Source organism: Globicephala melas, chromosome 1 (genome assembly GCF_963455315.2).
Source record: "Globicephala melas chromosome 1, mGloMel1.2, whole genome shotgun sequence".
Lineage (NCBI taxonomy): Eukaryota > Metazoa > Chordata > Mammalia > Artiodactyla > Delphinidae > Globicephala > Globicephala melas.
Genome location: NC_083314.1, coordinates 143,277,410 through 143,289,880, shown reverse-complemented (window position 1 = coordinate 143,289,880; position 12,471 = coordinate 143,277,410). Strand labels below are relative to the sequence as shown.

The 12,471-nt window shown below is 57.2% G+C and overlaps 1 protein-coding gene across 1 annotated transcript in view; it reads right to left on the bottom strand.

The window, feature by feature from the left end:
• Nucleotides 1-12,471, bottom strand: part of GLIS1 (GLIS family zinc finger 1) — a 226,641-nt gene that overhangs the window by 19,075 nt on the left and 195,095 nt on the right. The window contains exon 5 of the mRNA XM_030870196.2: nt 3,722-3,883. Within this exon, the coding sequence (XP_030726056.2) occupies nt 3,722-3,883 (162 nt within the window). The remainder of the gene's footprint in view (nt 1-3,721; nt 3,884-12,471) is intronic.

Below are 12,471 nucleotides of genomic sequence, written 5' to 3'. Positions count from 1 at the left end.
AGGGACCCTGTGGATCTAACTGAATTCTGAGCTCTCTGTAGCGGCCTCCACAAGACCTTGCTTGCGGACTCCAGCTGCTACTTGAAGTCCCTAAGACGCCCTTTTTGAACACATCTAGTGGTTCCGATTTCTCGGGGCCTTCTGGCCTCCAGCGACTGCAGGGGATGTCATGGGGAGGGGACGTTTGGAGGTGATGCCTATGTCCCCGTCAGACACGCCCACTGGAACTGCCCCCCGAACCTCAAGGCGAGTCAGCCCTGCTGGACCTCGTGGGGAGGGGGAAGCAGAAAGAGACGGCCATACCTTGGTGCTGCCACGGAGAGTTGCCAGGTTAAAGAAACGGAGGAGAGCAAAAAGAGAGAGACAGAGCAGTGAGAGGCTTGCCTTGCTGAAAGGAAGGTATGGGCGGGAGGGTGGAAGGCAGGCCTCAGACCTGTCCCCACACAACCACACAGAGACACAGACACAGACCCACACGCTACAGGGTCCCTCTCACACAGGCCTGCTCCCTGCCCCAACATATGCACGCGTGCGTGCATGTGCGCACACACACACACACACACACTTTCTCTCATGGGCCCTACCCTGCCCTGCCCCAGGCCCGGTCCCCTGGGGACGCTGATACAAATCCACACGCTTTTGTCAAAAAGCAAACAAACAGAGCTCCGTGTGTGCAGGCACCCTCGCCTGGAAAGAGGGCACAAGGCCCATCTCTGTGTTTGTTTTTCCAGGGCCTGACGTGTGTAGAACATTCCTCTGGCCCAGCTCCCTCATGAGCCCTCAGGAAACCCTGTGGCTGTCCCAAGCAGAAGCCAAGCCCCGGGCCTGGAGTCACCACACCGGCTCCAAAGCCTCGTTAACAGCAGGACGCTCACGGCCGTGCTGTGAGCGTGGAGCACCTCACAGAGCCCTCCTGATCTGTGCTCAAGACAGCTCCTCACCTACTGAGCCCCAGAGTGCAGGCCTGTGCTCGGGGCTGGCCACCCACGATCTCCTTTCAGTCTCACACCCGCCCCGTGAGAAGCATCCGCACTTTGCCGATGAGGATATCGAGGCTGATGCTTTGCCCAAGATCTCACAGTGAGTGGAGTGCCCATGACACTCCGCTAGGGTGCCCCCTCTCTTCTGCAGCCCTGAAGGGTCCAGGGAAGTGGGCAAAGGAGAGATTATCACCCCCTTCTTCCCTATAAGGAAATGGAGGCCAGGGCAGGATGGTCTGTGGCAGTCGGGACATGAACCCCACATGGAGTGCCTGGGACATGGCAGGATGTAGTCAGCATTCAGTCAGTGAGTCATAGGTCAAGAAAGGAGGGACTCAAGTTTGCTGTGCAGATCCTGTGTCTGGGCTCCACATTTGTCACCTCAGTTGATCCCCTATCCCTCTCATGTGAGGTAGATGTTTGAGGAAACTGAGGCCAGAGAGGATGGGTGGCGGTCCTGGGACCTCTGGGACCAGGTGGAGGGCCAGGGTTAGAACCCAGGCTGGTTCTCTCCAGTCTGTCCCACTGCTTTCCTGCCCACGGAGAGAATCCCATGTTCTCTGGTGCCAGAGGGGAGCTGGGGACACGACTGGGTCCTCTCTGGAAAACAAGGCCCAGCCTACATGGGGCTGACCCAATGGGCCTGAGCCTCGGGCGCTGGGAAAGCAAACTAGCCACGGGGGGGTCCGCCTACATGTCTCCATGGGGCTGGAGTACGGGGGGGCTGCGCTTGGTGGCTGCACCTCCCGGGCCTGACCAGGACCTTCTGAGGAGATGCAGGCCTGAGACAACCCTGTGGGCTCATTCTGGGCCTGACCCGACCCAGCCCTTGGAGCTCTGTTCACACACCAAGTTGGGGCCAGAGGCATGTTGCTTTGGGGCTGGGTCCAGGAAGTGCAGTAAGGGGAAGGGAGGAAGGGGGTGAGTCAGGGTAGGTGACCCCGAGATGCTGGAGGGACGTCGCCCAGGGGGAGCGGGGTACAGAGAGGACTGGTGCTGTTGAGGCTGCCTTGTGGCCTCTGGGAGATGTAACCAGGGTGCTGGGGCACAAGCCATGCCTCTCAGGGTTGGGACAGGTGCCAAGGGCCCCAAGGGCTGGGCATGTGAGAAGGTAACAGAGACAGAGGGATTTGGGAAGAAGATACCTCTTCACTTCATGTCCCCAACCCCCGTGACAGTGAGCCTGAGAGGGGCGGGGTGGGGACAGCGGTCGGGCTCAGGTTGGCGGGAGGGCTCTCCCTTCCCACCCTCTCCCCTCGGCTCTTCTCCCCTTTTCCAGCAAGGGGCAGCAGACTTGGGGTCAGGCAGACTGGGTGGCATCCCAGCTCCGCCACTTACCAGCTGTGTCACAGTCAATGACTTCATCTCTGACTTTCAGTTTCTTTGTTTGCAAGACGGGGATAGGCCCCTACACCTTGTGGTCTGTCACTAGGATTAAACTGAGGGACAGTGTGTGTGATATTAGGGGACAGGGGAGATGTGTAGAACATTCTGCCCGGGGCCTGGGCCTGGCCCCAAAACCTGACTTCCTGCTATTTTCTGCTACCCACTTCCCCCATCTTTTCTGGGTCTTGGTTTTCCCAGCTATAAAACCCCAGAGGGCCTCTAGCTCTGACCTCTATTGTTATGTGGCTTCCAACTTACCCTGGAGGGGTCAGTCGCCCTCCTGGGCCTCTGTTTCTTCATCTGTATGTCTGTATACTGGATGGGCTGGGCTGGACGGCCACTCAGGTCTCCCAGTCCCCGACCAGCAGAGTTCCCCAAACATTTGCACAAAATGCAGAGACACAGGCCAGTGGCCCAGACGTGGAATCTGGCTACGGACCCGTCTCCTGCTGCACATGCGGGCTGGGGGTCTCCCAGGCTGGGTGCATCCCATCACATAGGCCCTATGAGACTGGGGTGAGGCCCAGTTCTGAGTCAGCTCTGCCACCTTCCAGCTGAGTAGTGAAGTGGCCAGAGCCCTGCTTCCCTCATCGGTCAAATGGGCTAGTGACCCCCCGACTGGCAGGGTCATTGTGAGATCGTGGGAGACGATGTTCTAGGAAGTGCTCTGCTAACCGCTGAGGTCTGTATGCACAGGAGAGAATGCTTGGACCAATGCCATGATGGAGATGCAGCTTATCACACTGGCACAAACAAGGGAAAGGAGGTGGACACACGGGCACCTGGGGCCCAGGCCACTATTCCAGGGGCCTGGAGTCTTAGGCCCTGCTCACCTCAACTCCTCACCCACCGTGCCTGGGAGATACAGAATGGCCCTGGAGAGCCTCTGGCCTGTCTCCATGGAGGGAGTGGGTGGGAAGAGCAGGGAGGACCTGCTCTGGGGGTGACTGACAGGCCTGGGGATAGGATGCAGGATGGGAGCCCACCCTCTCAGTGGGGCCCACACTAGTGCCTGGGCCGGTACCCTTCAGCTAAAGCAGTGGTTCTCAACTAGGGGTGAGTTTAATTCCTCCTCCCCAGGATTTTTGGCAACGTTGAAGGACATTTTTGGTTGTCATAACTGGGAAGTAGGAAATCGCTCCTGTCTAATGGATAGAGGCCAGGGATACTGCTAAACATCCTATACTGACAGTACTTCCCTCTCCCCACAAAGAATCGTCCCGCTCAAAATGTCAACAGGGCTCAAGGATGCAGGCAGGGTTTCTGCCTGGAGCCGCCTGCTGCCCTGCGTTAGGCAAGTGGGGGCAGAGTGCGCGTCCTCCAACCCCACCCTCGGCCTCTGCCCTCAGGCCTACCGTGTCAAGGTGGGTGCGCTGGTGCTTGGCGCGGTCGCTGGAGTTGCTGAAGGCCTTCTGACAGCCCGGGTGCTGGCACAGGTATGGCTTCTCGCCCGTGTGGCTCCGCAGGTGGATCTTGAGGTTCTCCAGCCTCGAGAAGGCCTTGCTGCAGCCCTCAAACTGCAGGAAAGGCTGGTGAGGGGTGCTCTGCAGCCCCCGGAAGGCCCACTGCCCAGCCTGGAAGTGGGCCCCAGCATCCTCTCCCCCCCAACCCCCTGACCCTGCCCGAGGCCTCCAGCTGCCCCAGTTCAGCTTCCCATGAAGTGCTCAGGACCCAAACTCTATCTGGGAAGCCCTGGTAGGTCCAGAAAAAAATACACCCCTGACTTACAAGTGGCCACTAGGGCTTGAGAAAAAAGTGGTCTTTCCAACTCTGGATCTCGACAGGTTTGCCCTCCATCGGCATCTGGAAGTGATGTGCTGCTCTAATGGCAGCACTGCCCTGAATGGACAGGATGTAGGTATACATCTATTGCAGACAGCCCTGGATTTGGAACCCAAGGCCTGGCTATGAGTCGGGCTCTGTCCCAGTGAGGCTTTGGGCACTGCCCTTGACCTCCCCGTGCCTTATTTCCTTGCCTACAAACTTAAGACTGTGTGGCCACCACTCAGGGCTGATATGAAGGTCCCAAGGGGTAGGACGCTGACTGTCAAAGGGCTTTGCCCGCCTGGAACACAGCATCAATGCTGATCGCTGTCAGAACAATGACGTTTGTAACCGCAGCGTCTCTGATTTATCATTTGGCTGTTTAACATCCATCAAGTATGCACTAGGCCCCATGCCAGGCAGTGGGCATTCAGTAGGTACAGCACAGACATGTGATGCCCCTGGTCAGGGTGGAGATGAGCAGAGAGCAACAAATACAGTGCTGATCCCAGCAGCCTCGGCCCAGCTCCCATCTCTTTCCCCAGAATCCTCTAACTTCCAACTCCTCCCTCCCTACTCTCTACACAGCTACCCCAGGAGCCTCTGGTGTAGGAAAGGGACTCTGTTGCTTCCGCCTGAAGTCCTGCGGGCCTGGCATTCAAACACTCAGCCCGCCACACGTTCCAGCCCCTCTTGACTCCCCACCAGAGGCTTGAAACAGCAGGGGTCCTCCAGGCAATCTCAAGCCTTTGTACTAGAAATGCACTCAGCAAAGAATGTCCTATCTCGTAACAGTGCGTCCAACCCCCTTCAGCCTTCAAAATCCTTCCAACACTGCCCGCCGAGCACGCCCTAGTCCTGGTGTGACTGGCCGCCATTCCCGCGGCGCTCGCTGTGGGCAGGAGGAGGAGCTACACCGGCTCCATCCAACCAGCTGTGGCGCTGGCTGTTTAACCACATGACAACCGGGAAGTGTGCAGCCTCAGTGTCCCCACCTCAGAGACAGAGGCTTCCAGGGGCGATCACAGTGTTGGGACAAGATGCAGGCCACATCTGGGGCCAAAGCCCAGGTGGCTACTCTGTGCCTGCTGCCTTCCCACGGCAGTGGGGCAGGGGGAGGTGACCCTTGAGGAAGAAGAGATCAGAGGAGGGTGGGTTTCCTCTCATGAGCCATTGGTTCCAGCCCTCAGGCCAGGGCAGAGGTCAGAACAAGGACCCAGAGACAACGGTCTGGGGCGGGCTCTCCTGGAGCCTCTCCCTTGAAGACCCGGCCACAACTGTGGGCCGTGCTCTGCTGGGGCTGGTCCAAGGCAAGCTGTCCGCAGCTGGGTTTTAGAAGCTGTTCCGCTTCCTATTTCCAGATGTTATGCCTCTTCCGTGCATCAAAACCAGAAGGAAATCCTGTCTGGGGAATAAACAGGCCACAAGCCACGCCCCCCCTTGCTCTCCTGCAAGGCCGGTGCCAGGTTCACCCACACTGAGGTGGGGCAGCGGCTGAAGAGCAGGCTGCCTCTTGGCTCCCAACCGGTCCCTTCGTTCCTCTCTGGCCCGAGCCGGGAGGGTGGACATCTGAGGCGGAGGGGCAATAACCCCTCAGGTGCCGCGTGCCATTCCTGACTTTGGAGGGTCCATCCGGCTCTGGAGATCCGTATATCATCTCCCCACCCGGTCTGTGCGCCTACCTGGCCAGCCGTCCGTCTCAGCACCGTTGCCCCCACCCCCATGCCTTTGTTCGGGCTGTGCCCCTCCTGGGACACCTTCCCTTCCAATTCGCTGACAATTCAATTCAGACACTTTTCACGATCTGCAGCTTGGTGTTCGCGGTCTTCCAGCGCGGCTGGACGCCTCTCCCATCTGCATACACCCCACACGTTATGCTGTAGCCACACGGGAGTGATCAGACCCCTAACGTGTCGGGAACTTGAATGCCCCCAGGCCTGCTGGAGCTGTTCCCTTGGAATGGAACGCCTTTCCTTCCTTCACTCACTTGGCAGACATCTACTCATGGTGCCCAAGCACTACCTCCTTGGAGAAGCCTCTCCCAACCTCCTGCTCCTCCTTGGTCACACCCTGAGGTTTTCACTGCACATCCTTTGCCCTTTCTCCATGCCTCCAGGCTAAGGGTTTGGGAGTTCCTTGCGGGCAGAGCTAGCAGCTCACTTATGGGGCAAAGGGTGAGTTAGAAATGTGATCCAATGGTGGTTAAGAATAGGGGTTCTGGGGACTTCCCTGGTGGCACAGTGGTTAAGAATCCGCCTGCCAATGCAGTGGACACGGGTTCAATCCCTGGTCTGGGAAGATCCCACATGCCATGGAGCAACTAAGCCCATGCGCCACAACTACTGAGCCTGTGTGCCACAACTACTGAAGCCTGCGCGCCTAGAGCCTACGCTTCGCAACGAGAAGCCACCGCAATGAGAAGCCCGCGCACCGCAATGAAGAGTAGCCCCCGCTCGCCAAAACTAAAGAAAAGCCCGTGCGCAGCAACAAAGACCCAACACAGCCAAAAATAAATAAATTAATAATTTATATATAAAAAAAAAAAGAATAGGGGTTCTGGAGCCTAGGGGTGCACACGCCTCCCTCGTGTTCATCAAGGTACCCCACACCTGCGCATGTGCGCTGTGCCCATGCCATGCCTGTGTATATCGGCCCAGCTCGTCCTGCCCACCCCTACCCCACTGGAACTTAACAGAGCTGAGTCCCAGGCTGGGGTATAACAAGCAGCTGGCCAGAGCACCATGATGGGGGACCCAACCCTCAAGGTAGAACCAGAGGTAGCAGCAGGTGGGGTAGCAACTGCCCCATCAGGACAGGTCTGGGACGAGGATGTTACAGGTACACCTGGCAGAGCAACACCCGCAGCAGAGCCAGCATCCCAGGCATGCCAGGGCCTTGAGGGGAGATGGGCTCTGCCTGCAGCTGCTTGCCAAGGTCCCCGTGATCCTCCCCCTTTAACAACCCCAGAGATGGGCTAACAGAGGCAGAGAGAAGAGGACGGGAATGCTCGTGGGTTCAGCACCTGTGCGCTCACTCTGCTAGGCCTGGTAATGTCTCTAGCATGATCGACTATCCTCTCCACAGCCCTCGGGGCAAGTATCTCTCCCACTGTCAGAAGCTGAGGCTCGGGGGAATCCGCACAACAGTTACAGACATGGACCCTGGTGTGGGACGACCAGGGCTTGTGTCTTGGCTGCTCCACTTGTGAGTGATCCGAAGTGAGTCCCTTCAATTCTTTGAGGCTGTTTCCTCATCGTAAAACTGGGTGAGTTCTACCAACCTCAGAGGGTGGCTGCACAGTAAGTGCTTCTCTTGGTAGCAGGTGCTTGCTCAATACCGTCATTGTAGCTACTATTTAGGATCACAGAGCAGGTAAGTAGTGGAGTGGCATTCTGCCTGGGGTGGCAGCTCCCGGGCCTGCTGGCCCTCTGTGGAGTTGGAAGGGTGTGTGTGTATGCGTGTGTGTGTGATGTCCCGCTGGGCATGGCGGGCTCTCAAGTCCCCCCAAAGTCCTGTTTCTACTTCTCACTCCTTAACCCCTCACCTCACTCCCCATCTTCCTCCCCCAGCCTGACATCCAGACTAACCTCCTCAACACACCCTGGGCTCAGGCCTATCAAAGGGGTGTCAGCCTGCTCCTGGGGCCTGGAGCAGGCTGGGGACTGGGCAACAGTCTGGAGGGGCAGGTGCCCCAGCACCTCCTCTGATGGGGAGTTATCTCAGTGCTGTCCTGGCTCCACCTCCAAGGAACAGGTGCCCTGGACAGGTCTGCTCCCCCACCAAGCCCCTCATCTGTACCCTGGGGAGCCAGGACCTGGCAGGGCTCACACAGTGGTGGAAGGGCCTGGTCTGGAATCCTAGAGCTGGGGCACCTGAGTTTCTCATGAGTCCTTCTCTGCTGCCTTACAGCGGTAGCTTCACCAGACAGCCCCCAAGACCCCTCGAGCTCTAATGCTTTATGAGTCCATTTTTAAATTGTAAATCTAACCAGGTCACCCCTGCTCAGGACCCTCCAGGGCTCGTTGTGCCTTCTGACATCCGGTCAACCCCCTTAGCCTGGCATTCAATGCCCTCCACGGTCTGGTGTGTCAGAGGCTGGGGTGAAGTGTTCAAACTTGGAAAGCAGATGGCTCTGTAATCTTGGCAAGTCAGTGCCCTCGCTGTGGCTCAGTTTCTTTCTCTGTAAAATGAAGATGCGAGGAAGCAGCTCACAGAGTTGTGGCAGTGGGGCAAATGTGCATATCTGCATGTCACGCAGGACGTCAATGTTGTCACTATTATCGTGGTGGTGGTGGTGTCTCGCCCTGAGGGAGGACACCCCTGTGGGGCAGGTTTTACTGACCCCAAAAGTAAAGAACAGGAGGCTCTGGTTGATGTGTTTGCCATTGATTGGTGTGGCCCTAAAACTCTTTCTACGCCAAGCCCGTGGAGTACCCTTTGGCTTGAAGGGGCCCCATGCACTGACTGTGTGGGGTCTGGGGGGACAGCAGGGAGAGGTGCCCCACCACTGCTGTGTCATGGGGTACAGATGCTGCCAGAATGGAAACATGGGTCTTATTGGAACAGAAATGGAGTCAACGGGCACATCCGGGCTTTGGGTCTCCGTTTGCTTGAGGCGGGTGGAGGATGGGCCTTAAGGCAATGCTACGGTGACCCAAGGGTGTAATGATGCTTCCGCAGGGTACATGCTAGGGTGGGGCCTTCCTGACATTCCTCCCCCAACACTCCAGTCTCCTGAGGTTCTAGGGCAGATTTTGCCCTGTTGTCCATGTCCAGGTGTATAACCTGCAGAGCACACCCCTGCTCCCACTGCAAGGGGGCAAGGAGGTGTAATTGCCCCCACTGTGCCAGAGGGCACCAAGCCTGGGCTCGGCTGCAGTCAGAACTGCCGTCTCCTCTAGAAAGAAGTGACCTCCCATTTCTACTTCTAGATCTCCTTCTCTTCCTCCCCTTCATTCTGGCTCAGCAGATGCTTGGCTGTTTCCAGAATATACACCACCCCTCCAAGTCTGCCTATGATCTCCGCTCTGTTTGTCCACAGAAACTGCCCTGTGCAACCATTCACATGGCCCAGCCAACGGTGCAACACAGGGCTATTCACTTGGGGAACTCTGGTGCCACTTCTGCTGGTTGGACACCCTGGCCACTGACCTCCCACCTTCCACCTGGATGCTTGAGCCAGAAACCTGTTCCCTCCTCCCTGGCCCCTGCATCCAACCATCTGCTAAGCAGGGAAATGCCACCTCTTAAACATCTTTCACATCCGCCCACTACTCTGGTCCACACCCCAGCACTGCTCACCCAGGTGACTGTACCAGCCATCCTGCCTCCACTCTCCCTTCCCAATTCATTCCCACATGATATCCAGTATCTAGAACAAAGACGGAAGCCTATAGGTGTGTCTGAGCCCCCTTTCCCTGCCACCCCCGCTCACACCCTGCATGGCTCCCCAGTGCCTGGGAAAGTACAAACCCTCACCCCAGCATTCTGGCTGGTGCGGCCTGGCCCTGGTAACAGCTTGGTGATGTCTGCCCCCTCCACCCTCACGCCCCTCACCACTGTGTTTCAGCATCAGATTGGCCTGGGTTCAAATCCACTCTTCTGAACTCGATGACCTGGGCAAGTTCATTTCACTTGTCAGAGCTCAGGTGCCTTATCTGTAAATGGGGGCATCCACTTGGGCACACCTGGGCACATGGTGGGTGGGTGCTCTCTGTGAACCACAGGGTATATGCAGCATCCTGTGGCCAGAGCCCTGATGCCAACTGTGTGCACCCAGAGGATTACCCAGGCACCTCTTATTCGGGATGAATTTGCAACACACCAGTTCACACAACCAAACACAACAGATCTATCTGGCCAGAAGCAAAGGCTCACATGCCATGGGCAACAGAGACGGCCGCTACTGTGGGCAAGGAGTACCCGGAGAGGGGAGAAGGAAGAGAAGAGCTATCTGACAGTCTAGAAAAATGTAAGAGTGAGTGCTGGGTTTTTCTTATTTACTTAGAAGGTATAAACATTAAAATATGTACTAAGATGACACTGGGGTGAATTCAGAATGACCTTAGTGACTGGGTGACACCCTCTCAGTCACCTATCAGGAGCCGGGAGCCATGTGTGTTTTGTGTGGTACTTCATTTAATTGTGACAACATGCTCTTCTGGTGAGGCTCCTTTCAGCGCCACGCTGCAGATGAGGAAACTGAGGCTCAGAAAAGTGACATCACTGGCCCTAAGTGATGTCACACAGCCAGTAAGTGGCAGAGCTGGGGCTGGATCTCAGGTCTGGCTGATGTGCAAGTCTGTATATGTGTGTCCCTAAGTGCTCTGGCTACCGCCTCAGGGACCCCTACAGAAAGCACCCAAAACAGGCTGGTACTCGGGAACTATGACCATGATTTCCAACTGGGCTCACATCCTGGGTTCCTTTCCCAGGCAAAATCAGGCCCAGCCCTGGATGCAGAGCTGATGCTGGGCAAAGGGGACACCCTCCTTCCTCCCGGGGCCTCCGAGAGGAGATGCCACCACACAAAAAGGAAAGCCGCGGCAACACAGCAGAGAACAGCGAGCCCGGCTGAGGCACTGAGTCTTGAAAGGCCCAGTTCCCACATGTGGGGCGTGTTACTAAAGAAGATTCAAATAACGGGGGAAAATACCCCTGGAACCATGAAGCCCTAGACCATCTGGAGTTTTATAGTAACAGGCAGGGGAAAATCAGAACCTAATTGAAAAAAGTCCACTGCAATCCATTACCGCTGCATGCAGCTCACAGAACCAAGGGCAGGAGATGAAAGCCTGAGAGGAGCCGTCCCGGGAGCTGGGGAGGGGGCACTCTTTTCCCTTCCAGACCAAGCCCAAGGACCCTTCAAACTCTGGCTGGGGGGAAGGAGAGGGCACTGGGTCTGGCATCAGAATCTGCAGGGCTGGGCTCACCCCACTCAGCGAGCTGCCGTCTCTGAGCCTTTCTCGCACCTGTGAAAGGGCAGAGCGAGTTCATTCAGGGCAGCCCCGGCACGGAGCCAGCTGGTGCCGGGCACGCCTGTTCTCTCCCTCTGGGCCTTGGGGGATGATCAAGGGCCCTGTGTCACATGTGAGGTGTGGGACATTGTGCCACAGGCCGAAGGCCACGAGGTCTCGCAGACAGAAGTTTGTGCCGGGGACTCACCACCGACCGCCACGAGCTTGGGCAGGTCATGTCCCACCTCTGCCCTCATTTTTCTCCTCTCTAAAATGGGCCACCACAAACGGCTGCTAGAAGTAAATAAAAGGACATGCCCAGCACGGGACCTGGCACACAGCGGTCCCTGAGGAATGTCAAGTTTCCTCCCTGTGGCTGACATGGGCCAAGGAGGAGGGAGGCCCTTTTCTCATGCTCTGGCTAAGGATCTGGACACAAAGGGCAAGGAGGAGGTTTGGGGGAACGGGGCACACGGGTGGGGGCAGGAGAGGAAATGCCTCCAGTTTTGGCCTTTGCCAATGACTTGCTTCTAAACAAACACATTTCTGGTTTAAGGGTAAAATATATTGGGTTTCAACAGTCTGGCAGGCCATGCAGGGATCAACTTTTCACCTACTTTACAACAGTGATTTGGATGGGAGAGCTGCACGGTGTCAGAACCTTCTCCAAGATGCCAAATAATTCTGTTTGGCCAGCTCGAAAGGCCAGCCAGCCGGGAGCTGCGGTCCACGCCTCACCCCGCTCCCCGGGAGAGGGATGCTGCTCTGCAGTTACTGTCCTCTGAACCTCATGGGTTTTCCACGAGGCTCTTCTCAGGGCCTTGTGCTGCGAGGGTCCTCAGAGGTAGGTGGAGGCAATAAGGGGAGGGACGAAAGTGGAGAGTCCTGGGAGGTGAGGCTGGATGGCACTGGCCTGGACTGTGCCCTGTGAAGGCTGTGAGGGTCTGGTCCAGCCTTGGGTACCTAGTGCCGTCTGAGTGAATGAATAGACGGGCAGATGGGGGCAGGAGGGAGACCGTGACTGTAACAGCAGCTATCACATTTACTAGGTGGGGGACTGGGCCAAACTCTCCCTAAACACGTCTCCTTAGTCCCATTAACCAGCACGACAGGTCCCCTTGTTACAGAGGTGGAAACTGAGGCCCAGGGAGTTTATGTGAGAGAGACCCCGAGCTCATGAGGGATGGAGCCTGGGTTTGCCTCCCGTGCCCTTCTGTGCCTGGGCCCACTCTTGTCCTAGGCAGCCAGGACCGAGGGGCGCCATGAGATCCAAGGCGAGCATCTCTCAGCTCTCTAGGCCTTCATGACCACCTAGAGAAGCTGGAGGCACACAAAAGGCAGAGAGAGACTGGGCTGGGGGGCCACAGCCTCCTTTCCAGAGCCGG